Source organism: Muntiacus reevesi, chromosome 3 (assembly GCF_963930625.1).
Source record: "Muntiacus reevesi chromosome 3, mMunRee1.1, whole genome shotgun sequence".
Classification (NCBI taxonomy): domain Eukaryota; kingdom Metazoa; phylum Chordata; class Mammalia; order Artiodactyla; family Cervidae; genus Muntiacus; species Muntiacus reevesi.
Window position 1 is genome coordinate 10,709,390 of NC_089251.1, and position 24,171 is coordinate 10,733,560.

The 24,171-nt window shown below is 37.2% G+C and overlaps 1 protein-coding gene and 1 long non-coding RNA gene across 3 annotated transcripts in view; one reads left to right on the forward strand and one right to left on the reverse strand.

The window, feature by feature from the left end:
* The window catches only part of NR6A1 (nuclear receptor subfamily 6 group A member 1), a 215,463-nt gene that overhangs the window by 31,001 nt on the left and 160,291 nt on the right, over positions 1-24,171 (forward strand). For both annotated transcript variants that reach the window (XM_065928470.1, XM_065928471.1), the window contains exon 2: positions 2,742-2,783. In XM_065928470.1, the coding sequence (XP_065784542.1) occupies positions 2,742-2,783 (42 nt within the window). The remainder of the gene's footprint in view (positions 1-2,741; positions 2,784-24,171) is intronic.
* LOC136163790 (uncharacterized) overlaps positions 20,207-24,171 on the reverse strand; it is a 48,283-nt gene continuing 44,318 nt past the window's right edge. Inside the window, exon 3 of the long non-coding RNA XR_010662292.1 lies at positions 20,207-21,397. This is a non-coding gene — a long non-coding RNA (uncharacterized lncRNA). The remainder of the gene's footprint in view (positions 21,398-24,171) is intronic.

A 24,171-nucleotide genomic window follows, 5' to 3' on the forward strand; every position in this document is an offset into this window, starting at 1 on the left:
GAGCATGAGATTTCTTGGACCCTTGGGGTTGGTTAGTTAGTAGTAACTCACATATATTGAGCTTTGACTTTGTCAAGTACTGTGTAAAGTCTTTACATGCACTGTCTCATTTAATCCTTTTAACAGACCTATCAGGTAAGTGCTGTTAATTTCAGTTTGTAGCAGGGCTAGGGTCAATCCTACTTGGGTCATAGCAGCTGAAAGTGTAAAGGGTTAAGTCTCTAAAGGAAAATCAGAATGCCCTTAACAGAAGGGGGAGTGATTGCTAGGCAGGTAAAAGCAATAGATGCCCACTTTAACTGTTTTTCTTAGTACTGTCTTTGTTTTTTTAGTCACTCCCTCTTTATTGTGTTTGATCTAGTTATTTTGAGTTCCAAATGTTGTTTTCAGAAAAGGTTGTTAGACTTTGTCTTTTCTTGAAGCCCAGTGTAGTTCTTTCACTTAATGTCCAGAATCTGAGGTCCAGAATATAAGTAATTACTTACCTACGTCATATGACTAAACCAAAAGTGGCTTTTGAACTATAATTTTCTATTATACTATCTACCTTCCCATGTTTTTGTCCTATTTTTGAGTCAGTTTATGTTAAGTGTATGCTTATTCCTCAGCTTCGTTTCTGGCAGAATGTTCAATATTGGACCCATGTGTAATGATAAGTGATTTCCTTATTGCCTGGCATCGCCATACAGCTTTTCTGATCCCCAGGCATTTATATAGAGAGGATTTAAAGTCGCTCTAAGGTGATCCTTTTTAGGCTTATCAGTCACTTTAGCACCTTCCAAACCCTGGTTTTCCAGATCAGATTTCCTCACTCAGACATTCCACACACTTTCCAGGCCAGACTTCGATTTTCTGATCCTGTGACTTTCTTCCCTTGATCTAGAGACAGGGTAGTGTTTTCTGTTTTGTTCATTTACATTTGAACACCTTACATACTGTATCAGCGGCAACTGTTGTGGGCATAGAAACAGCTCTGTGGATGGATGAGGCACTGTCACTATGCTTGAAGAACTCACTATCTAGTGAAGGAGGCAGTTATTTAAGTTGTGAGCACAGGAGAAGTGTCTCCTGTTTTCCGTGCTTCATTGAAGGATGATGAGTAGTTCTTTACCAAGTGAAGGAGGAGGAAGCACAGGAAGACAAGGAATGTGGTTTGTTTGGTGAATGTTTAGAATTGCAAGGACTTTGAAAAGTGATGTTTAAACAGTCTGCTATTTGAACCCTTCTCCACATGACTCCCAGTTGCTCTTTTGGCTTCTGGTTGCCTGACTCTGATGACACAAAATACTCTTGTAACCATCTAGTCCTAGTGTTGCACCATTATTTTTGAGTTTACCATTGAGATACACAGTTGATGTTTATTGAACAGCTGCTTTGTACTAGGCTAGTGAGAGATAATGGGGATACAGCTGTAAACGAGACAGGCCAGGTTCCTTCCCCTAGGTCGGTGGAACATTATTAGTGGAACAGCCTCATAGTGGCGTCAGACATTGAACAAGTAATTCCTTGTTGATGAGTGCACAAAGCATTGTAGATAGTTATTACAGGGAGTTTTGACCTTTTGTATGAGACGAGGGTAAAGGAGGTAAGAAAAAGCTTTTCTGAGGAAATATTTAAACTGAGGATGGGTCAAAAGCAAACTGGAGAGAGTAAGCAGTCATTCCAGGAGAACAGAATTTTGATTAACTGTGTATAGAACCCCTATTGTCTATTTGCCACTCACTGTGCTTGATTTTTCTCTTCAGTGTGATAGTTGTACACCAATCGGAAAGATGTAGCTTAGAGTTTTGGGGCCTGAAATGTGCTTTGAGGGCTGTTTATTCCAACCTGAATAGCATACTTGTTAGTGGAAGAATTGCTTCTGTTTGTGTGTATAGGTAAAATTCTTTGGCAGTTATGAAAATTTTAAATAAAATTACCCTGTTTGATGTTTTATAAGTTCATTTTTTTTGTTTTTATAAGTTCGTATATTTTGCTTTCTTTTGGGAAATAATTGATGACATAAGTAGAACATGACAAATATTAAATGCATTGTAAATTTACTATGAAATATGATAGCTTAGCTGATAAAGAATCCACCTGCAATCAGGAGACCCCAGTTCAATTCCTGCGTTGGGAAGATCCCCTGGAGAAGGGATAGGCTACCTACTCCAGTATTCTTGGGCTTCCCTGGTGGCTCAGTTGGAAAAGAATCCGCCTGCAGTGCGGGATACTTGGGTTCGATCCCTGGATTGGGAAGATCCCCTGCAGAAGAGAGAGGCTACCCACAGTATTCTGGCCCTGGAGAATTCCATGGGCTGTATAATCCATGGGGTTGCAAAGAGTTGGACATGATGGAGCGACTTTCATTTTCATTATATGTATTACATATGTATACATATTGCACATGTTTTATTATAATTAACTTTGGCATGCTTACTCATAGTTACTTATGCTGTTGTTTATTGAGCTCCTCTGTGCCAGAGACTGTGCTCAATAAGCATTTTATATCATCTCACTTAATCCTCATTACTGCTCCATGAGAAGTGCTGTTACCATCTCCATTTTTTTATATAAAAATGATGAAATGGAGGCTCAAAGAAGGATCTGCAGTAGCTAAATGTTGTAGAGCTAGGATTCAAATCCAAATTTGACTTACGAGTCTAGATTTTTTTTTTCACTGTATGATACTTTGCATATTTGGAGGCACCTTGGAGTAATTCATGAATTATAATCTTTTTTTCCTATTTTTTTCTCTTCAGGCTTTTGTCAGGACGAATTGGCAGAGCTCGACTCAAGCACTAGTAAGTTCTAAATGTTCCCCAGTGTTAATGGGTAAGAAAAGTATATGTGTGTGTACTTTTAAAATATATAACTTAAGGTGTCATTTATAGGCCTCTTCACAGATTGTATTTCACTTTATGATTATGGGGAGGACATTCTCTTTTCTAGTTATATTTTGTTTTTCTTCTCATATTTTTTTGTGGTCAGACTCTAGCCATTTAATAGAAAATTTTTTGCTGACAATTTCTATTTAATGCTAGTCTTGTTTTCCATCATTCCATGAAGCTACCACTGACAAAAATTGTGCTTTCATTTATGCACACATACAAGCGTATACCCACAACCATGTTTTAAAAGTATTGACTAATTTTGACATTTCTTTCAAAGAAGGATTAGGTAAAGGTTTAGATATTTATAGATGATAACCTTCATACCACAGTTTAATTTCTAAGCATCTTCATTTACATTCTTAAGTTTAAGGTATGAGAATGACCATTTCAAAGTCTTAATTAAATGATTCTTTTCATCTGTGTTTATAGTGCTCTCATAATGTCACAAACACCATTCTGGGATATGGACATGGGAATATTTAGTGTATACACATATTATTTTGCCATAATACTAAAAGGTCAAATGATACTTTAGATTGAGACTCTCTGAAATGATCTAGAGTTACTTTTTCTAGTTCTTGTATTTTTTAGGGTTATGGGGCTGGTTATTTGTTACCATTCTGTTGTTGAGGTTAAGTGATAAAGTTCACCTTCTCACCATCCTGACTAAGAGCTGTGGACCTTCTCATATTTTCCTCACACACCTTAATAGTATAAAATTCATGTTTGTTCAACTAATAATTACTAATTACAAAACAAAAGTAAGTCTCATAATGATTATCATACATTAAGGAAATAGGTTTTTCTTTCTAGAAGTCATAAAGTTCTGAATCAGCTTTGTAGGTAATACCAGAATCAACTTTGTAGGATATTATAGGTTTGGTTTACCCCACCTTCCTACCTCACATTCCAGTACCTATGAGTGAACACACTATTTTCACTTTGTCGTTCTTTTATGAATAGTTGTCATTTAGGAGGAGGAAAAGGTAAATTCTTGAGTCATGGGTCTTTCTTAGAAGCACTTTTTAGAATTTGTCATTTTTGGCTGCTCTGGGTCTTCCTCACGGCGCATGGGCTTTCTCTAGTTGCGACAAATGGTCTCCTCTCTAGTTGGAGTAAATGGGCTGCTCATTGCAGTGGCTTCGTTTGTTGCAGATCATAGGCTCTAGGTATGCAGTCTTTGGTAGCTGTAACCCTCAGGCTCAGCAGTTGTGGCACTGGGCCTAGTTGCTCTGTGGAGCGTGGGATCTTCCTGGACCAGGGAGTGAACCTGTGTCCCCTGCATTGGCAGGCAGACTCCCAGCCACTGGACCACCAGGGAAGCCCCACTTAGAAGAATTTTTTAACACTAGGAAGGATACTGGCATGCCTTGTGATCTTTCAGATAGAACTACACATAAAACAAGCCAGATAATTGAGAACTCAATTTAATATTGAATGGTTTCTGCTCAGGCCCAGTTCTAGGCTCCAGGGATACAAAAATAAATAAATCTTAAGTCCCACTCTCATTTGTTAACAGTCTATCAGAAAACCTTTCCTAGTCTGAAATTATTTAAAAATACACTTTTTAAAGCATATGGGACCCAAATTTATTCTTTTTCTTCATTTAGTAGCAATTAAAAATATTCATGCCCATCTTCTAGGAAAAGTACTTGATCTTCTTACGAAGATTATGTTTGGATTTTTCTTCCTGCTGGCCCAAGTAATTCTAACTCATTTAACATTTCTGCATAGAATCCCTGTCTAGATATTGTGCTTTATAGATCTCTCCATACCATGAGAATGAACAGATACTGAATCATAATTCTATTAATATCTGTCAGTATGGAATGAGATTTACTTAAAAACATCATTTTTCTTTTAAAAATTGTACTTAGCTTATGTGGCCAATATTTTTAGTAGACCCCATGTTATTTTTGTGAAGTTGCTAGTGTTTTTGGTCTCTCTCTTTGAAATACATAAAGATCTGACATAATAATGAGTAGGCAGAAACAGAAGTTTATCATCCTGTCTGAATCAGTCTTGGGGTTCAAATGAGCATCCTACGGAATAATAGGAAACCTCAAGACTGAAATGGGCTATACACGTGTATTAAGTTGGTTATGGTTGTTGATATTACAATTCTATGGCTTCTGATTGGGAAGGAGTAAAGTCTCCTATGTTAATACCTCATGACTTTTGCACATTAGATGGAGGACAGTAGGGTTTTCTTTGTGATGAATCTTTGGGATTTCGAGGCTCCAGTGTCTCCCTTACTCCTCAAATTCCTGATAAGGAAGTCCTGCTCATTCTTGCTTATTTTGAACCAAGAAATACCATTGTTGCTGATTTCCCATTTTACTTGTCAGTGGTTGTAGACAGCAAGTTTGGGATATGTGGTATGTATTGGACCTGGATGAGGAAAGACCCAATTTTGTCCAACTCATGTGGCCTACCCCCTGCCTCCCTTTTCAGTGGTAGAGCAGATGGGTAGCCATGCTTAGAATATGGGCAGCTGTTCACACTCTGGCCGCCTTCCTATGATTCCTGGGCTTCCTGGAGTCCAATGTTACGGCACAGGTTCAGGCTAAGTTCATTTCTACAAGAAGCATCTCTGTACCCTGCCTATTAGCATAAGCTAGGGACAAGGGCAGTCAAAGGTCAAGAGAAGTTCAAAACAGCATAACCTTTCTCTGCTTCTGTTTCCAAATAACCCCAGTCTGCCCTGCTCCCCGAGTTTTTTTTTCTTAGCCATCGTGTTTACTGTGTAGCTGTAAAACTCAAGAGAACAAGGACTGACTTGATACAAGGAAAGTTAGAGAATAGAACTCATTGTTGCTTAAAACAGGAGAAATAATTGATTTATGTTTGGGGGCCAATTAGGCTATAAAACAGGAACAGTAAAGGGACCTATGACTTCAGGACAGCTACTTGCTCTGATTTCTGTCCCACAGACAAGGGGCTCCCCAATAAAGGCTGTCAGCTTTCTAAGTTAAATTATTAATTCCTTTCATGCTTCTCAGGGATTGTAAACAGCACATAATACAGGAAAACAATTGATACTGTTCAGTTATTGGCCAGATAGAGGGTCAAAGGGTAAATAGTTGGATTAGCAACAGCTGTTCTTCTTCCCTAGTCAGACTTTTGTCCCTTATTACATTTCAGTAAATCCATTCCTGGATTTCTGGCCTCTGAATAGTTAAATCCATTCCTCTTCTTATAAAATAATCCTATAAATAATTGGAAAATGGATATTGACCAAAATTGAATGTACTCATATTTTAATTCAGTTTCTGTAGTTGAAGGTGAGAATTCTTTTTGGTATGTGCTAACTGTGGTTGTTTGGTGTTCAAAGGGTGTTATCCCAAGGAAAGTAACTACTTGAAGTTTAGACAGATTAGTAGCTTTTTAGCTGTTCATACCATCTGCTTGAGGATTTTCTTGTAGCTTGATTAAAAGATAGAAATTGCCTTTATTTAAACTGTTGGTAGGATAATGCATATTCATTGTGGAAAACACTAAAAGAAAAACACAAACACCCCTAATTCCACCAACTGGAAATAACCATTGTTTCTTATTTGAGAATATGTCCTTCCAGTTTGTGTCTGAACTTTTTATGTGGTTAGAAATCATATATGCAATTTTGTCTACTCTTTATTGCTCCCCCACTCAGCATTATACTGGGAACATTGTTCCAAGTCATGAAAAATTTTTCATAAATCTTTTTAATGACAAGATAATATTTCATTGTAAGTGAATAACTTTACTGTGGTTTATTTAACCATTTTCCTACTGTTGGACATTTAGGTTGTTTCCAGTTTTTTATTCATTATAAATAATGCCACAATGAACATAGTTTTATATAAATTTTTTGTCTGCATTTTAAGTGAGCCCTTTAGCTTTTTATATAATATAAGCCGAAACGCTTCTGAATTAAGAGTGTGGACTCTGGCTCAAGATTGCTTGAGTTCTGTAATCTTGGCTAAGTTCTTTAACCTCTTTGTACCTCAGTACTCTCATCTCTTGTATGGGGACAATGAAAAAGTATTTCTACTTGACAAGGCTGTTGTGAAGATTAAATGAAGTAATACGTGCGTTTAGAACAACGCTCGGTAAATGAGAAACACTATTGTTTTTGTTGTTCAGTTGCTAAGTTGTGTCCGACTCTCTGTGACCCTATGGACTGTAGCATACCAGGCTGCCCTGTTCTTTACTGTCTCCTGGAGTTTGCTCAAATTCATGTCCATGAGTCAGTGATGCTATCTGACCGTCTTCTCCTCTGCCACCCTCTTCTCCTTTTGCCTTCAGTCTTTCCCAGCATCAGGATCTTTTCCAGTGAATTCACTCTTGCATCAGGTGGCCACAGTATTGGAGCTTCAGCTTCAGATATGAATATTTAGGGTTGATTTCCTTTAGGATTGACTGGTTTGATCTCCTTGCAGCTCAAGGGGCTCTTCAGAGTTTTTTCCAGAGTTACAGTTCAAAAGCATCGGTTCTTCAGTGCCCAGTCTTTATGGTTCAGCGCTCACATCTGTACATGACTGCTGGGAAGACCACAGCTTTGACTAGATGGACCTTTGTTGGCAAAGCGTTGTCTCTGCTTTTTAATATGCTGTTTGGGTTGGTCATAACTTTCCTTCCAAGGAGAAGATGTCTTTCAGGTTCATGGCCACAGTCGCCATTGGCAGTGTTTTTGGAGCCCAAGAAAGTTAAACCTTATACTGCTTCTGTTTTTCCCCTTCTATTTGCTGTGAAGTGATGGGATCGGATGCCATGGTCTCAGTTTTTTGAGTGCTGAGTTTCAAGCCAGCTTTTCACTCTCCTCTTTCAGCCTCATCAAAAACTCTTTAGTTCCTCTTCGTTTTCTGCCATTAGAGTGGTATCATATGCATATCTGAGGTTGTTAATATTTCTCTCTGTAGTTTTGATTTCAGCCTGTGATTTCATCCAACCCAGCATTTTGCATGGTGTCCTCTGCATAGAAGTTAAATGAACAGAGTGACAATATATAACCTTGTCTTACTTTTTCCCCAATTTTGAACCAGTCCATTGTTCCATGTCTGGTTCTAACTGTTGCTTCTTGACCGACATACAAATTTCTCAGGAGACAGGTACGGTGGTCTGGTATTCCCATCTCTTTTAAGTGTTTCTACAGTTCATTTTGATCCACACAGTCAAAGGCTTTCGAGTAGATGTTTCTGTGTAGCATAATGTTGAAAGTCTCAGTCTCTCTGTACTACTGGCTGTTGTAACCAGTAGCCTGGTTACACAGAGCCTTTGAATTCAATTAAACTAGCCTGTGTTTCTTAATGACACAAAGATAAATCATTCCAGATGTTAGCAGGTGTAAGTTACTGCTTCAAGTAAGTAGTTTCCTCTAAGGAGCAGACCTTATGTATTGCTGGCCAAGGCTAGTCTTTACCATCTGGTTAACTGTTAGGGTGTTTGGACCCCTTCCTCCAACAGCAGCAGGTAATCCAAATGACCATCTGCCAGTCCATTTATTTAACCTCTTAGGAAACTAAAGAAGTTAACCCTCTGTTTATTCAAAATAAATACTCAGATTGTACACTTGCTCTTTGGTCAGTAGCAAGGTCTTATAGAGAGCATGCTGAGGAAGAAATCTGTATCATTAAAAATCTACCATTACCATTTAAAAGGACTGCATAGTTGGGATTTTTCCTGACACAAACTTTATTATACACACACACACAAACATACATATCCCCCCATTACTGATTAAACACCTGGATAAATGAGCATTTTAGAAGAGACTTGAGAGTTAAATTAATGTTTGCACTGTCTTGCCATACTGATAGACTCCCACCAGGCAGAGATTCATGAGTGATGTGGAAGGAACAGGCAATTTAAAGCACAGCTTCAGAGTGAGACGACTTAATACTGATCGTTCGCTCTGGCTTCATGTTCATCTGTCAAGTGTTTTGGGATCCCAAGGAGACTTTTTGTGGATTCTTCAGGCTATAAGAGAGAAATGTGTATCTCAGCTAGAATACCCGATTTTGAAATAGGTTCATTCCCAAATTCCAACATTCTGTGTTATGTCCTATCGGTCTATTCGTAGTTGTCAAACTGTATGTTACAATTTTTGATCTCAGAAAACAGTTCATTTAAGCCCAAGTGTGGTCTGCAGATAATGAACTTAAGGCTGGGTGTTAGAGATCAAAGAAAATTAACATTTATTGGATGTTCCTTATGTACTAGGTACTCTGAACATGTTCAGTGGGAGTGAGGAGAGTTCGTTATAGCATTTAAAATTACTTAAATTTAAGTTTGACTTTGTAATACCTACCCCATTGTTTCTTTCCTTTCCCATTTCTCTCTTTCCCTTTGATGTGTGTGCCAAGCTAAGACTCAGTTCCTGCCCTCAAGGGACTCTGATTTAATCAGGAGTGATAGACACAAAACATGATATGTGGCGTTTACTCCATAATAATAAAAATAATAATAGTAATAATGGCTAATATTTGTTACACACTAAATGCTTCATGTGCATTTTTCAGTAAGCACTCATGAAACCTATTGAAAAGATACTATTCCTATCTTACAGAGCAGAGTGCTGAGGCCTGGAGAGGTTAAATGACTCACCCCAAAGTACACAGTGGAGAAATATCTGGGACTTCAGAGCTGCTGTTTTACTGAATCTTCTATCCTGTTTCTGGCTCTCTTGACTGTGACAAGTCTCAGATGCTAATGGAAGAGTTTAAGGCAATATAATGATTTATAACATATAATGGCGCCTTTTGTGTCCAGAATAAAGACTATTTTCTAAGTGTCATTTGGGCTCTTTTGCATATATTAGAATTATTTTGGATGTAAAGTAATTTTCTATGGAGTAGGTTCCCAAGGAGATTTCTTCTGTAGTTCAGGATTATTTGCACTATTTATTATCAAACAGGTTCTTTCCTGAAACAAATGAAGATAAGTTCACAAATCTCCCTTGGTTTCCCTCTTTGTGTCACCTTTCCTTCAGAACATTCTGGTTGTGATATTGGTATTTCACATTCATAACAATTCCAAGAGCCTTGCTTCCAAAACTTCAGCTCAATCTGCTAGGTCACTGCAAGATCACTCTCCTGAATGTGGCCTTTTGCTTGGGAGTTCCTTTCTGATAAGGATTCTTTTGAATAGGATGGGGGTGGGATGAGATCCAGAGTTTAGGCTGAGCTCTCATCCCCTTGACCTCTGCCCCTGTTTCAGAGTTTATACTGACTTGGTAGGAACTCCCTATGGAGCCAACAGTTTAGGACTTGTTTACAGTTGATGAAAAGATAGTTGCATTCAAAGGCTCTTTTTAGTCCTTGGAGAGTCATGGATCTCTGCTATTATCTGTGGTGGGTTCAGGGAATGCTTGAACATCTGGGTCTGGAGATTTGTAATAGATGACTAAGAAGGAATGAGAAGAAACTCTGAAATTAGATAGGTTGCTGAAATTATTTCCGTAGGAGCAGTATTGCAGTAATATTTTGAGAGCAGAGAAAGATTTCTATACACCTGTTGTTGTTTTAATTAAAAAAAAAAAAAAGCGGAAGATGATTGTTTAAATTCAGTATAGGATAACAAAGGGGATGTGTGGGAATTCTTCTCTTTCTTTTTTGATGTCTCACCAAAGAGAAAATTTTTTGTGTTAGGCAAATGTGTTAGGTAGTGGAGGCAAACCTTGGATTATTAAATTCTCCCTTTTCAGAGTTATACGGAGTTTTACAAATTGGTATTTTCTCTAAAAATCTTGTGGTTCTCTAAGTATGTTGAGAGTATAGCAATTGAATCCCAAATTAGTCCTCATAAGTCTTTTCTGGGCACAGAGATCAGTTAAGATGACTCTTAGCTTCTGTACCTGAAGTTACATTTGTTTTTTTTGGTCCGGTATTTGTTGTAGATGTGAATCTGGAAGAAGAAAAGAAGCATCTTTCTTTAAAAGGTGCTGACAATATGAACCAAAATTAAATTTTAATAGGTATACCCTGTGTTGGTAAACATAGGGAAGGATAAACTGCATGAATAATAAGATTCAAAGTGAAAATGTTATATCATTTTCACCTTAGTATGAAATTCCTTGAGCTAAATTTAATCTGGCCTATAGATCTGTTTTGTTTGACTAATTGGATGTTTAAATAAAAACATACTGTCAACCTTTAAAACCTGCAAGATTTTTGTGAAAATTTGTATTTCTGGCCTTCTTGATAAATTGGATGGTTCAACTGTAGGCCTGGATTTCTACATGGGATCTGTTGACTTGAATAGGGTAGTGGCTGCCTCTTGAAATGAGCATGTGCTCAGGTTTGTCACAAACCTGTATGACCTCTTTGATGTACTTATGTTTCCTTCTAGTCTTCTGTAAGCATTTATTTGCAATTTCTACATTAAAAAATAATTATTAAAAAAAAATTGTCAGTGCAGATGAAGGTGTGGGAAAATGAGAAAGAAGTCTATGAGTATATTCTAATAATATCTGTCAACACTAAAAATGTTTGGGTTTATTCTCGCAGATTTACCAGTTAAAATTTAAACTTTTTAAATTCAAATTTGCAGATTTAGCAGTTAACTCATCTGGGTATTTATCCTAGAAGAAATGACAGGTGTGCAAAATGTATATTCACAGATATTCTTTTCAGCATTTATAATAGCAAAAAAAAAAAAATAGAAATAGCTCAGAAATTTAATAGGGGACTCATTACATGGACTGTAGAATTGTTAAGGAGAAGGTAAATTTTAGTCTGGAAGAAGATACACTGAACTGTTAACAGTGATGTCCTTGGGCAAATGGTATCACAGAGTAATATTCACTATTTCTGTTTTAATTTTTTAAAATTTATTTATTGGCTGCACAGTATTTTACAGGGTCTTTGTTCCCAGTCCGAGAACCAAACCCTGGCCCTCGGCAGTGAAAGTGTGGAGTCCGAAGCATTGAATCATCAGGGAATTGACCTTAATTTTTTTTTTTTTTTAAATGAGGTTCTTATGTTAAGAAATGAGATACAGATTTTTAAAAAATCTACTGGCTCTCATTTCAGCTGCCAAGTTTCTAAGGCTATTCCGCCAAATTGAGCCACCCAGGCTACAGTTTGCCATTTAGATCACAGATTTTACATTCAGAATTCTCTTATCTTGAAATTGCTTTAAGGGATGAGGATCAGTATCCTCAAGCATCAGGAGCTATCTTGAAGCTCAGGAACAGGGTAAAAGCTTAGAGCAGCATTTTTAGGCTTCTGCTTTCAGCCTTGCCTTCATTTAATCATGGCATCAGAATTAGCCTACTTTTTATCCTGCTGTCAAGAATGTAGGGAGCCTTAAGTAAGCTTCTCATATGAATTGTGCTGCCCTTGCGGTTGCCCATTTTATAGATAAGGAAACTGACACTTTAACACTTTGCCAAGATCACACAGCAGTTAAGTGGCAAACTGAAGCCTGTGTGATTCCAAAGCCAGTATACTTTTTATCTTTTTAAAATAGTGGTATGATTTACATACAGTGAAATATTAAGTGTAAGATTTAAGCAGTTTTCACAAATATATGTACCTTTCAGTTGATCATACAGTTTTGCCCCCAAGAAGCAGTAACTTCTGACTTCTGTTTTGATAGATTAGTTTGTCTTACACATGGACTCATACAACTTGTGCTTTTGTCTAGTGTTTTTCAGCATAGTATTTTAGGCTCATCCATGCTGTTGCAGGTGTTACTAACTCTTTTTATTGCTGAGTAGTATTCCATTGTCTATATCATAATTGATCTGTTCATCTGTTGATACCTAGTCTCTTTCTGGTTCCGGGCTACTAGGAATAAAGCAACTATGAATATTCTTGTACATGGTTTTTGTGGATATATTTTTATTTCTCTTAAACATATCTAGGAATTGTTGGGTCCGATGGTAGCTTTATGTTAAACTTTTTATGAACTTGTCAGTTTTCCAAATTGTGTATGCAGTTTGCAATTCCATTAGTATGCATTCTAATAGTTCCACATCCTTGCAGGTGTTTGGTGTTGTAAACTTTTAATTATTCTAGTGAGCAAAAATGATGTGTGTTTGTTTAATTTGTATTTCCCTCATGACTATGTTGGTCACTTTTTCATACCCTTATTGGCCATTCATGTTTCCTTTTAGAAATGTCTATTCAAAATCTTTTGATAATTTAAGAAATCATGTTCTTTGTCCTGTTATTGAGTTGTGGATATTTTTTATTATGATACAAGTCTTTCATCAAGTATATATGTTGTGAATATTTTCTCCCAATCTGTGGCTTTCTCTTTTACTTTATTAAACATGATTTTTGATTAGCAAAAGTTTTACATTTTTATGAAGCTCTGTTTATTAATTTTTTTCTTTTATAGTTAATGCCTTCTGTATCTTCCCTAAGAAATCTTGGCCTAACCTGAGGTTTCTAAGGTATTATTCTGCTTTCTACTAGAAACTCTATGGTTTTAGCTTTATTTAAGTTAGGTTTTTTTTTTTTTTTTTTGGTATGGTATAAGATAGGAACGAATATTTATGTTACAGCACTTTTTGTTGACAAGACTTTCCCTTTGAGTTTTTGATAAGCTAGCTGAAAAATAATTTGATCTTCTTAGGTATGATATACTTGTAGACTCTTATTTTCTTCTATAATCTATTTATAATACCACAATATTTTGAGTACTGTAGTTGTATAGTAAATCTTAAAATTCTCCAACTCCATTCTTCCTTTTCAGAGTTATTTTAGCTGTTGTAGCTATTCTAGGGTTTTGTTTCAATCTCCTTATACATTTTAGAATCAGTTCATCAAAAAAACTTTTTTTTTTAAACAAAGCCTTCTGAGATTTTGGATTTCATTGATCTTATCAATTTGGAGAGACTTGTCATTTTAGAATTGAGTCTTCTAGTCTGTTAATTCAGTATATTTTCCCACTTATTTAGAACTTTATTTTTTCTCAGTGATGTTTTAAAAGATTAGCATTGAGATCTTGTACCTCTTTCTTTTAACTTATCCCTGAGTATTTTTTTTAATGCTGTAGTAAATAATATTATTTTAAAATTTTCCATTTGTGTGTTGCTAGTATATAGAAGTGCAATTGAATTTTGTATGTTGAGACTGTTTGATACAATATTGTTAAATTTGTTTAACTAATAACTTTAAAAATGAGACTTTTTGTGTGTGTGACTATGAATAAAGACAGTTTTACCTCTTTTTTGATGTCTATGACTTTTATTTTTCTTACCTTACAGCAGTGGCTAAAATTTGCAGTCCAACAGTAGGTTAAAATGTTGAGGACTGCCTTCTAATCTTGTTTTTGATCTTCGAGGAATAGAGTTCAGTATTTCACTATCACGTATGATACTAGCTATAGTGTTTTTTAATTGTGAAATATGCAGACCAAAACATTTATTATCTTAACCATTTTTTTTCTCTTTTATTGAAGGAGAATTGCTTTACAGAATTTTGTTGTTTTCTGTCAACCATTTTTTTTTTAATGTACAATTTAGAGTCATTTCTACACTCATACTGTTATGCAACCATTGTCACCACCATCCATACACAGGTCTCTCTTTATCTTGCAAAAATGAACCTGTAACTGTTTAACAGTATTTCCCCATTCTCCAGACCCTGGCATCCACTGTTCTACTTTCTGTCTCTGTGAGTTTGACTAATCTAGTTATCTCATATAAGTGGAGTCACACTGTATTTGTCCTTTTGTGCCTGAGTTCTTTACTTAGCATACTATTTTCATGGTTGATCCATGTTGTAGCATGTCAGAATTTCCTTCCTTTTTAAGACTGATTGATCTTCCATTGTTTGTTATATACCACATTTGTCTGTCCATATATCTGTTGATGGATCCTTGGGTTGCTTATACCTTCTAGCTATTGTGAATATTATGAATAATGCTGCTATGAATATTGAGTGTACAAGTAGCTCAAGTCCCCATTTTCAATTCTTTTAGGTATATAGCCACAACTGGATTGCTGGATCATATTATAGTTTTGTTTTTACTTTTTTGAGGAAGCACCATATTGCTTTTTTCCACAGTGGCTCTACCATGTAAAGTGCCACGGGTTCTAATTTTTCTGCCTCCTCCTGCTTTCTGTGTTTTTGATAGTATCACACATACCTTATTATGGGTGTGAGTATCTCACTGTGGTTTTGATTTGCATTTGTTTTGTTTTTTTAGTTCCATAAGTTCTTTATATATTATGGATTATCCCTTATCAAGTATATCATTTGCAGATATTTTTCTTCCAATTTATGGATTGCCTTTTCACTGTTGATTTTGTCCTTCATATACAGAAGATTTAAATTTTGATGTATCGTTTACTTATTTTTTCTTTTGTTGTCTGTGTCATAGCCAAGAAATCATTGCCCAGTCCAATGCCAGGAATCTTTTCCCTTTTGTTTTCCTCTAAAAGTTTTATACATTTTGGTCTTTGATCTGTTTTGAGTTAATTTTTGGTTAATATGCTATAATGTTCATAGTCATTCTTTTGCATGTAGATACTCCCTTTTTTCATCACTGCTGAAAAGATTGTCCTTTCCTCATTGAATGGTCTTGGCAACCTTGTTGAAAGTTATTGATCATATATGTGAGAGCTTATTTCAGGGCTTTCTATTCTGTTTCTTTTGTCTATATGTCTGTCTTTATCCCACATTGTTTTGAGTACAGTAGCTTTATAGTAAGTTTTGAAATCTGGAAGTTACACATTTTTTGAGATGCACTTTATAAGCTTGAGGAAATTTCTTTGTATTCCTAGTTCTCTAAAGGTGTTTAGCGTACATGGTGTCAGATTTTTCAAATACTACTTCTGCATTTGTTTAGATATTTAGACTGTTCGTATGGTGAATTATACTGACTGATTTTTGAAAATTGAGCCAGCTTTGCAGTTCTGGGATAAGCCTCTTATGGTCATGATGTATTCTCATTTTTTTATCTTTATCTAACTCATTGTTTTGAACACAGTCGCTTTTGTTTGTGTGAATTTATAGTTTTTTGTGTAAGCTTAAACCCACTAACTGGTTTTGGTGTAGGCACTCTTCTTCAGATTTGAAGTCTCCACCTAGAGGTCTCTTCTGGAAGCCCAGTGGTGAGAACCTGGCATAATATATTGGCATTTATTCCCACTTTGTCCACTAGGTGGCAACAGGTCCTAACTGAAGAGCCAAGAGCAAGGAATTAGATTGAAAAATGAAAAACAATGCTTGTAGTTAAATGAAACAGAAAACCAAGATTTTCTTAAAAGTAGTACTACTAGTCCTCAATTATCTGAGAGAAGGAATGAGCCTTTAGCTCATTCTAAGAAACTAATTGGAGTGGAAACTCTTTAATTAGTATCATGGGAATCCATTCTGCTGCCTGACTTCCATTGCCTCTAAAACTTCAAAATCTTAGCTTATTCAATAACTATACAGTTGCTTTTTTTTTTTTTTTTTTTTAAATATTGGGAGAGGAAGAGGAATGTGATAGAGCTGACTATGAATGCAAAGGGATCTGAGTTTGGTGAGTCAGAGTAAGAAAGATGTGCTCTTATATGCAAGAGCTGACAATCTACTTCCATGGAGGCTGCAAGAAGAGGTGTTATTAGCTCCCTGCCATCCTTTGGGTCTAAGACGTCTTTCCTAGGATATGAAAAGACTTCTTTGAATGTTATAGTTGAAGGTGTGGGTTTTCCTTATAAAGATGGAAATTGGAACAACAGAAATTTTCCTGGACAAGGATTTGTTTAAGATAGTAGTGAAGGAACAAGGTCACTTAAAGGGATTTAAAATTCTAAGAAGCCCATAGGTAGAATTATCAGGCTGTGAAAATTAAAAGGTAATAGGTGGAGTGAGTTTCTAATGCTCCCTGAAGTAGTTGAGGAGAGATTTGAGAGGACAACTAGGCTGAAAGCAATGTGACCTATTGCAGCTTGCTTGATAGTGGCAATGATGCTAACTTTTTTGACCTCAGTGACTTGGTTAGCTTATGAACACAGCTGACTTAGGCAGGACCCCATTATCTACCTAACCTTTCTATTCCTGCTTTCCAGTTGAAAATAGTTCATTGACAATGAACTATTACATACAAATACATTTGGAGGGAAGATGATAAGTGTTCACTAGCAGGTGAGGTATGGTTCATATCTGAAATGGCATATACATGTCAAAGTCTAATTATAGTACTAGAAAATTTTAAATTAATGATACAGTTGATGTACTGCCTAGCATACACAACATGTATTGAACTAATTTGAAAATGAGGATGCTGAATGAACTGTAATGAAGATTGAAAAGCTAGAATAACAGTAATTGGAAACTACCACATTCCCTTAACAGTGATAATGGGGTTCAGAGAACTGCAAGATTTCCAAGTGATTTTATGTTTGTGTTTGCAGTAGGATCTGTGGAACATTGTCACCCATTTTGTGGCACCCAGGCTAATTAGCAGAATGTTAAAGAATCTCTTGTTACTTTTAGTTTATAAACACCAAATTTTGTTGACAGTCCATTAACAAGTTACTAATAGCCTTTATTCATAAGTAGAAATAAATGGGACGTCAGTCACTCATAAGATGGATGAAAGTTGGATTAATATACCAAGAGGATTCTTTAAATTCATACCTTGAGAATCATGGGCCTACAAGATTGAGAAGGAAGAGGAGAAGGTAGAAAACAGCCACAGGCTAGTCAGAAGAAGCCTCAGTGTTATGGCCTTTGGAACTAGGTGTGAAATTTTAAAAAAATGTATGTCTTCTATGACTTGAAGCAAAATCTGACTGTTATGTGGATCTTCACTATGTGTATGCAGATGTTTATAATAGTAGCTCTAATACTGTTGATAGAATTACTACTCATGTGATCAGTCCTATGGACAGAATTATTTTTACATGAGTAGCAACAACTGTTTCTTCTAGGAATTGTTTTTCTGTATGTTGGATGGAATAGACCTTTGTAATTGAGAAGAAAGTTAAATCCTTTATTAAATGATTTTGTGCTGGGATTTTTGTTGATTTTCTTGATGTTTGCACTGTTTAGCATCTCTGTTGTTCAGGAATTTTCAACATAAGTAAGATGCAATAAAAGCTAAGCTCTAAACATCATTTTCATCAAAATAATCTTAATTGTGAAATTTAGTCTCTGTCTCTATCCCTTTGTTTGTCTGTCTCTTTCTCTGTGTGAGAGGTTTTATTAGACAAAAATTTAAAATTAAAATGCCTTAATCCCTGTTTCCTAATAGTCATGATAATTTTGACTCTTAATAATCTTTCACCAAAAATATATCACATTTTCTTAAGCTTTATTAGTTAAGTCTGACCAGTTAGTTTCAATTTCTGACTTTTGTTTTCTCTTTTGAAATACCTTGGGTAAAAAATATCACTAAAAAAACAAGCCTCATAAGCACCATTGGTAAATTAGTGGAAATGATCCTACAAATGTAGGTGAAAGATAGCAGGGTAATTTGAAAAGCTTCAAAAATACAGTGGGACTGGAAGAAAGTTTGGAAGAAATAGGTGTTGATTGGGAGTTGATACGGCTGCTCACACGTTAGTGATGTACTGCTGTCATGTGAGAAGAATGCTGCCCAGCAGGAGTTACTCTCGATTAGTTTTCTTGATATACTTGGTGCCATTTAGATCCTAATGATTAGTGATATGATTTTTACCTATTGTTCAGTATGCACAAGTTCAATCAAGGTATTACAGAAGAGAGCTCCTTTAGTGGGGCTTGCTGTATGTCAGATTCTGTACTAAGCACTTTATTCTCACCTTTTATAATTCCCATCACAACCTTATGTAGTAGATGGTAGTTCCCAGATGAGAAGCTAAGACTAAAAGGTTAAGACCACACTGCCTTTCATTGCCCCTTTCATCATAACCAGAGAAAACTTGAGAGCTTAGATAATATGATCTCATCTTAGGGGGTTGTAAAGAAACTTGGTAGAGTCAGAAAAGCATGAGTTGAACACAAGAAGCTGTATTATGGTGAAATAACACACTAACGTGTAAACAATTGTTGGTGTCTGGGAAATATAGACTGGTAGCAAGGGAGGAAAACCAGGGGTGTTGACTGGAGTAGTTAAACTGCAAGAAAGACACTCTTTTTAAGCTAGTTTAAAATGAGGATATTGGTGGAAAATACAGGGTTTCTCTTGGAGATGAAGGAGGGAGCATTCAGTTGGATTTCATGAAGGAGCAAGATCAGGATTCTTTTCGAATATCTCTGTGGAGGCTTATTGCTGTTTCTCTGGTGCTTCTATTTCACATTTCTCTTCTTCAGACTGATAACTCTTTGCTTCTGTGTCCATGATAGAAAATGGCTGCCCCTTCTCTGCCCTGACTTGTCTTATCTTTCTAGCACCCGTGCTCAACACAGACTGACATTTGTGTTCATATCTTAAATACTCAGGAAAGAAGTTAAACCCAGCTTGGAGTCCAGGTATCCGTTTACCTGGGACTATGGCCACTGACTGTTCAGCAGAAGTTGCTGGTACATTCTAAGGAGAATGTAATAGAGCAGATGAAATTTCTGATATGATAGCTTCAGTCAGGAAACAGGTAGCATGGAGATTGTAGAAACTCCCCATTAAGTCTGGTATTAATGTTTGAGGGACAGTGCAAAGAGAGGCAAATTCAGGGTTTATTAGGAATTTGGTAGCCCTGGGGTGGCAGAGGAGGGGATCTGGGAACTGTAGTGAGAACCCAGGCATTAGGTGGTGCTTGAAGTTTGGCAAGTGGAAAAGATACTTTCAAATCACCCTGTTATTGGCTGGGAGTATAAATATAATGGACTTAATTGCAGTGACCAGGACTGGTTGTAGCCCTCAGTGTAACTCACTGCATAACATCTGTTTGGTACCTACCTGCTGTTAAGATCCAAGATCTTAGGCATGACTGGCTCTAGGGCTGGTTCAGGTTGTATATACACATAGATGGTACTTGTGGCTCCAACAGGTACAGCTTTCCAAAGTGGGAACTGAAGATAGGTCTTTGATATTCAAGTTGCTGTATTGTTGCCTTTGGAATTTGAAAACTGTTTCAGTAGTCCAGAGTGACTTTCTTCCTCCGTCTTCGTCAGGAAGTTTTTCCTCCCAAGTGTATTTTGGGATTGAGTTGTGTTTGAGCAGTTTATTATGGCACTTGGGTCTAATTCCAGGAAAATAAATTTGATTTCAAGCTGACTGTTAGGCTTCATCAAGATTAGGATTTTATCACTTGTGAGATTTGTGAAAACATAGGAAGAGATTCATTTTCTGGCATAAGTGAGTGAAAAGGTGAACGAATCTTGTCCCCCAAAGAGCAACTATAAAGCTGAATAAAACTATCAACCACCACCACCATAGGCTTATAACGAATTGAGAAGTAATCAGCCAACTTACCATAGGTCATGTTTATTGAATATGCCTTGCAGAACATACACTGTTTTCAAGTACACATGAAGCTGTTTCTAAGAGTGTCCTGGACCATAAAATAATTCTGATAAAGTGAAAATTAAAAATCCCTGCCTGATCATCTGAGTAGACACAAGAAAAACATTTGGCAAAATTCAGTACTCATTCATGATAAAATCTGCCAACAAACTGGGAGTAGAAGGCAGCTTCCACAACTTTACTAGGGACATCTATGAAGAGTCTAAAGCTAATAATACTTAATTGGTGAAATACAAATCTCTTTCCCCTAAGATTAGGAATAATGTGCTCTTACTACTTCTTTTCATCATTCACTGGAGGTTCTAGCTAGTGCAGTAAGGTGAAGGTTAGGGAGGAATGCTCTAAATTGGAAAGGATTAAAATTGTTTTTGTTCATAGATGACATAATCCTATGTTTAATCCTAAACAATTCACAAAAAAGCTCCAAAACAAATAGAGTTAATTTAGTTTAGCAAGGTCACAGAATACCAGATCAATATACCGAAATCTGTTGTATTTTCGTAACTATCAACAATCCACAAAATGAAAGTGAGAAAATAGTTCCATTCATGATTACATCAAAAGAATTAAATACTTAAGAATAAACTTAACAAAAGAAGTATAAAATATGTACACTAAAAGCTAAAATATTTCTGTGGAAAGTTTAAAAGATCTAAATAAATAAGAGAGGCTTCCCAGGTGGCACAGTGGTAAATCCACCTGCCAATGCAGAAGATGCAGTTTGATCTCTGGGTAAGGAAGATCCCCTGGAGAGAAGGGAATGGCAACCTACTCCAGTATTCTTGCCTGGAAAATCCCATGGACAAAGGAACCTGGCAGGCTACAATCTATGGGATCGCAAGGAATCGGACACGACTGAGCATGCAAACAGAAGAGTGTGGCTCTAATGGACCGTCTAGGCTGGTGACATAACATACAGAAAAATGCCTGCATTCAGACCCAGGTTACAGGTTAATAACCTCAGCTAGACAACTTGCAAATATGTGCTTCTGATTAACAAGTACGTGCGAGTTTGGGGAGCGAGGGAATCTTATCTGCTGAAAGTAGCGATAACCCATGGAGTAGTGCCATCAAAGCCCAGGGTGCACTGGGCTGTGCTGCTGTGCGCTGTTTGCAGCACGTTCCCACTGTGTTCTCTCTGAGGCCTCACAGCAGTCCTGTGAAGGTAGGAGAGGTACATTTAGTCTCTGTAGGTAGAAGTCTTAAGAGCGGCTTAAGATGTGATTCACTTGTCCAAGAACACATAACCATGGAAGGGTTGGAATTAAAATCAGGTTTTCTAACTCCACATTATCCCAAACCATCTATTTCTTTTTTACTGTACTGTTTTGCCTCAACTCTTTAATGTCATCCCTCAGTATCCACAGGGAGTTGATTCCAGGACCGTCCTTGGACACTAGAGTCTGAGGATGCTCAAATCCCTTGTAGAAAATGGTGTAGTATGGTTGGTCTTCCATATCTTAGATATGGAGGACCCGTTGTACTGGGAAGAGAAGAGAAAGGGGTGTGTGATTTTGACTGATTTGCATGTATTTTTCAGTAGATTTAGTTAGTCTGAAGAGTAGGAGGGAAGTTGGGCTACAGTGTAAATTCAGAGGTTCTATAGCAAGTATAATTTTGCTGGTATCTGGTGGATACTAAAATTATACCTGTGTTGGAACTAGTTCATGGCCCAGATGGCTTGAAGGTATCCTGTGCTTATTTCAGGGAGCTTCCTGAGTTATAAATGTTAATTGTGCCCTAAGTCATAAGGGAATTCATTTGGCATCCATTTATTGAGTGTTTATTCCATTACAGGCCCCTTTCAAGATTTGAGATCACAAGGTCCAGTTAGATCCTATTGAGATACAGCGTCAGTAGGAGAGGAATACAGAAGCAGGCTGGAATGTGTGTTGTCATTTTCATTCTCTGTCCTCCAAGGTGACCACTTAAGCCATGGACCTGGCACCCTTTACTTTCTACTAACCCTGCAGCTGTGCTTTCTGCAGGTACTCTTTCTTAATAAAAATAGTCCATCTTTTCTTCCTTTCCCACTGTGGAGTCTTCCATATGCCTTTCAGCTAAACGTAGGTAGATATTCCATCTAAAAGAAGTCTGTGCTTTTTTAAAAAACACATTCAAGTAAATTTTCTTAATTATTGAAATATTGCTTATTTATTGCTAAACACGGAGAAGGCAATGGCAACCCACTCCAGTACTCTTGCCTGGAAAATCCCATGGACTGAGGAGCCAGGTAGGATGCAGTCCATGGGGTCGCGAAGAATCAGATATGACTGAGCGACTTCACTTTCACTTTGCACTTTCATGCATTGGAGAAGGAAATGGCAACCCACTCCAGTGTTCTTGCCTAGAGAGTCCCAGGGACGGCGGAGCCTGGTGGGCTGCTATCTATGGGGTCGCACAGAGTCGGACACGACTGAAGCGACTTAGCAGCAGCAGCAGCATTGCTAAACACTTCGAAGACGTAGATGAGTTATAAATAATAAACATAAAAATCACCTTTATTCTACAGCTTAAGAGATTTCAGTTGTTAACCCTTTTCCTTCTAGCCTGAACTTCCGATCTGCTTTTTACTTCCTATCAACCAGTGCACACTTGCACATATACACACAAGTACACACACACACCCACACACAAGATGTTAGTATTTTGTTGTGGTCAGTTTTGTGTGAAATATTTTATATGTATTCTTATTCCTCAAGTAGCCCTTTGAAGTAAATAATTTTATCATATCTCGTGTTTACATGCATGTGTGCTAAGTCGCTTCAGTAGTGTCTGACTCTTTGTGACCTATGGACTGTAGCCTGCTAGGCTCCTTGGTCCATGGGATTCTCTAGGCAAAAATACTGGAGTGGATTGCCATACCCTCCTCCAGGGGATCATCCCAATCGAGGGATCGAACCCGTGTCTCTTACATCTCCTGTATTGGCAGGCAGGTTCTTTACCACCAGTGCCATCTGGGAATCTGACCCCTGTTTACAGATGACATATATTTAAAGAGGATAAGTGACTTATTCAGGCTCACATGGTTGATAAGTAATGGAGCTGGTGGAGTTTTCCCTCTCATTTATCCTAGGACTTTACCACTCCCTTCCAGAAATCTTATTTTCATCCGTGACTGTCACTCTAAAATTCTATTCTTCAAGAATGTTGGTAATTTTTAAAAGTTCCTGCCTTCTTCTTCAGCCTTGCCTCATGACCTCTTCTGTGTGCTTCAGCCACACTTTCTGTTTCTTGAAAGCACTATGCTCCTATGCTCCTGAACACACGCCACCTGTTCCGCTGCTCGGAATGGTCACTGTGCCCGGGTATTATAGTTCACCCAGGGAATTATACTTATCCTTCAAGTCTTAACTTGCACATCATTTCCTTGAGGTCACTTTCTGGACCTTTCTGACCCCTAAGACTGACTTGGTCTCTTATTTGCTCCCACAGTACTTTGTTTTTATCGTTCGAAGAACTTTTCGCCTTTAGAACGATTTGTTCATTAGAACTTGGTTTGCCGCTTTCACTCTGTGCTTTTGTTCCCTTTGTGTCTCCAGGCTCCTCTTGCAGTCCAGGTACATGGTAGATGTCCAGGAAAAATGTGTTATCTCTGTTTTCTTTCTGAGCTTGACTCATTTACTCTCAACTCCTTGCTTGCAAATCACAAATTTGAATCCTCTGTTCAAAAAATGAACTTCTCTTCCTTCTAGTCTGAAATTACTCATTTCTTAGTGTACTCCAGGCTCCTATTCTAGTCAGGAAAGTTTGGCACCATTCTTGGCTCCTCACGATTTTTTCTGTTTGAGCCAGTTCCTTGGAAGGTGGCTCATGTCCTTTGAACTGGAAAGATAGCCATATCATTTTAAGTGAAAGAAGGTTATGGAGAATTATGTGTAACTTGTGATATTTTCTCTAAACATAAATACATGTATTTTAAATCTCTCTG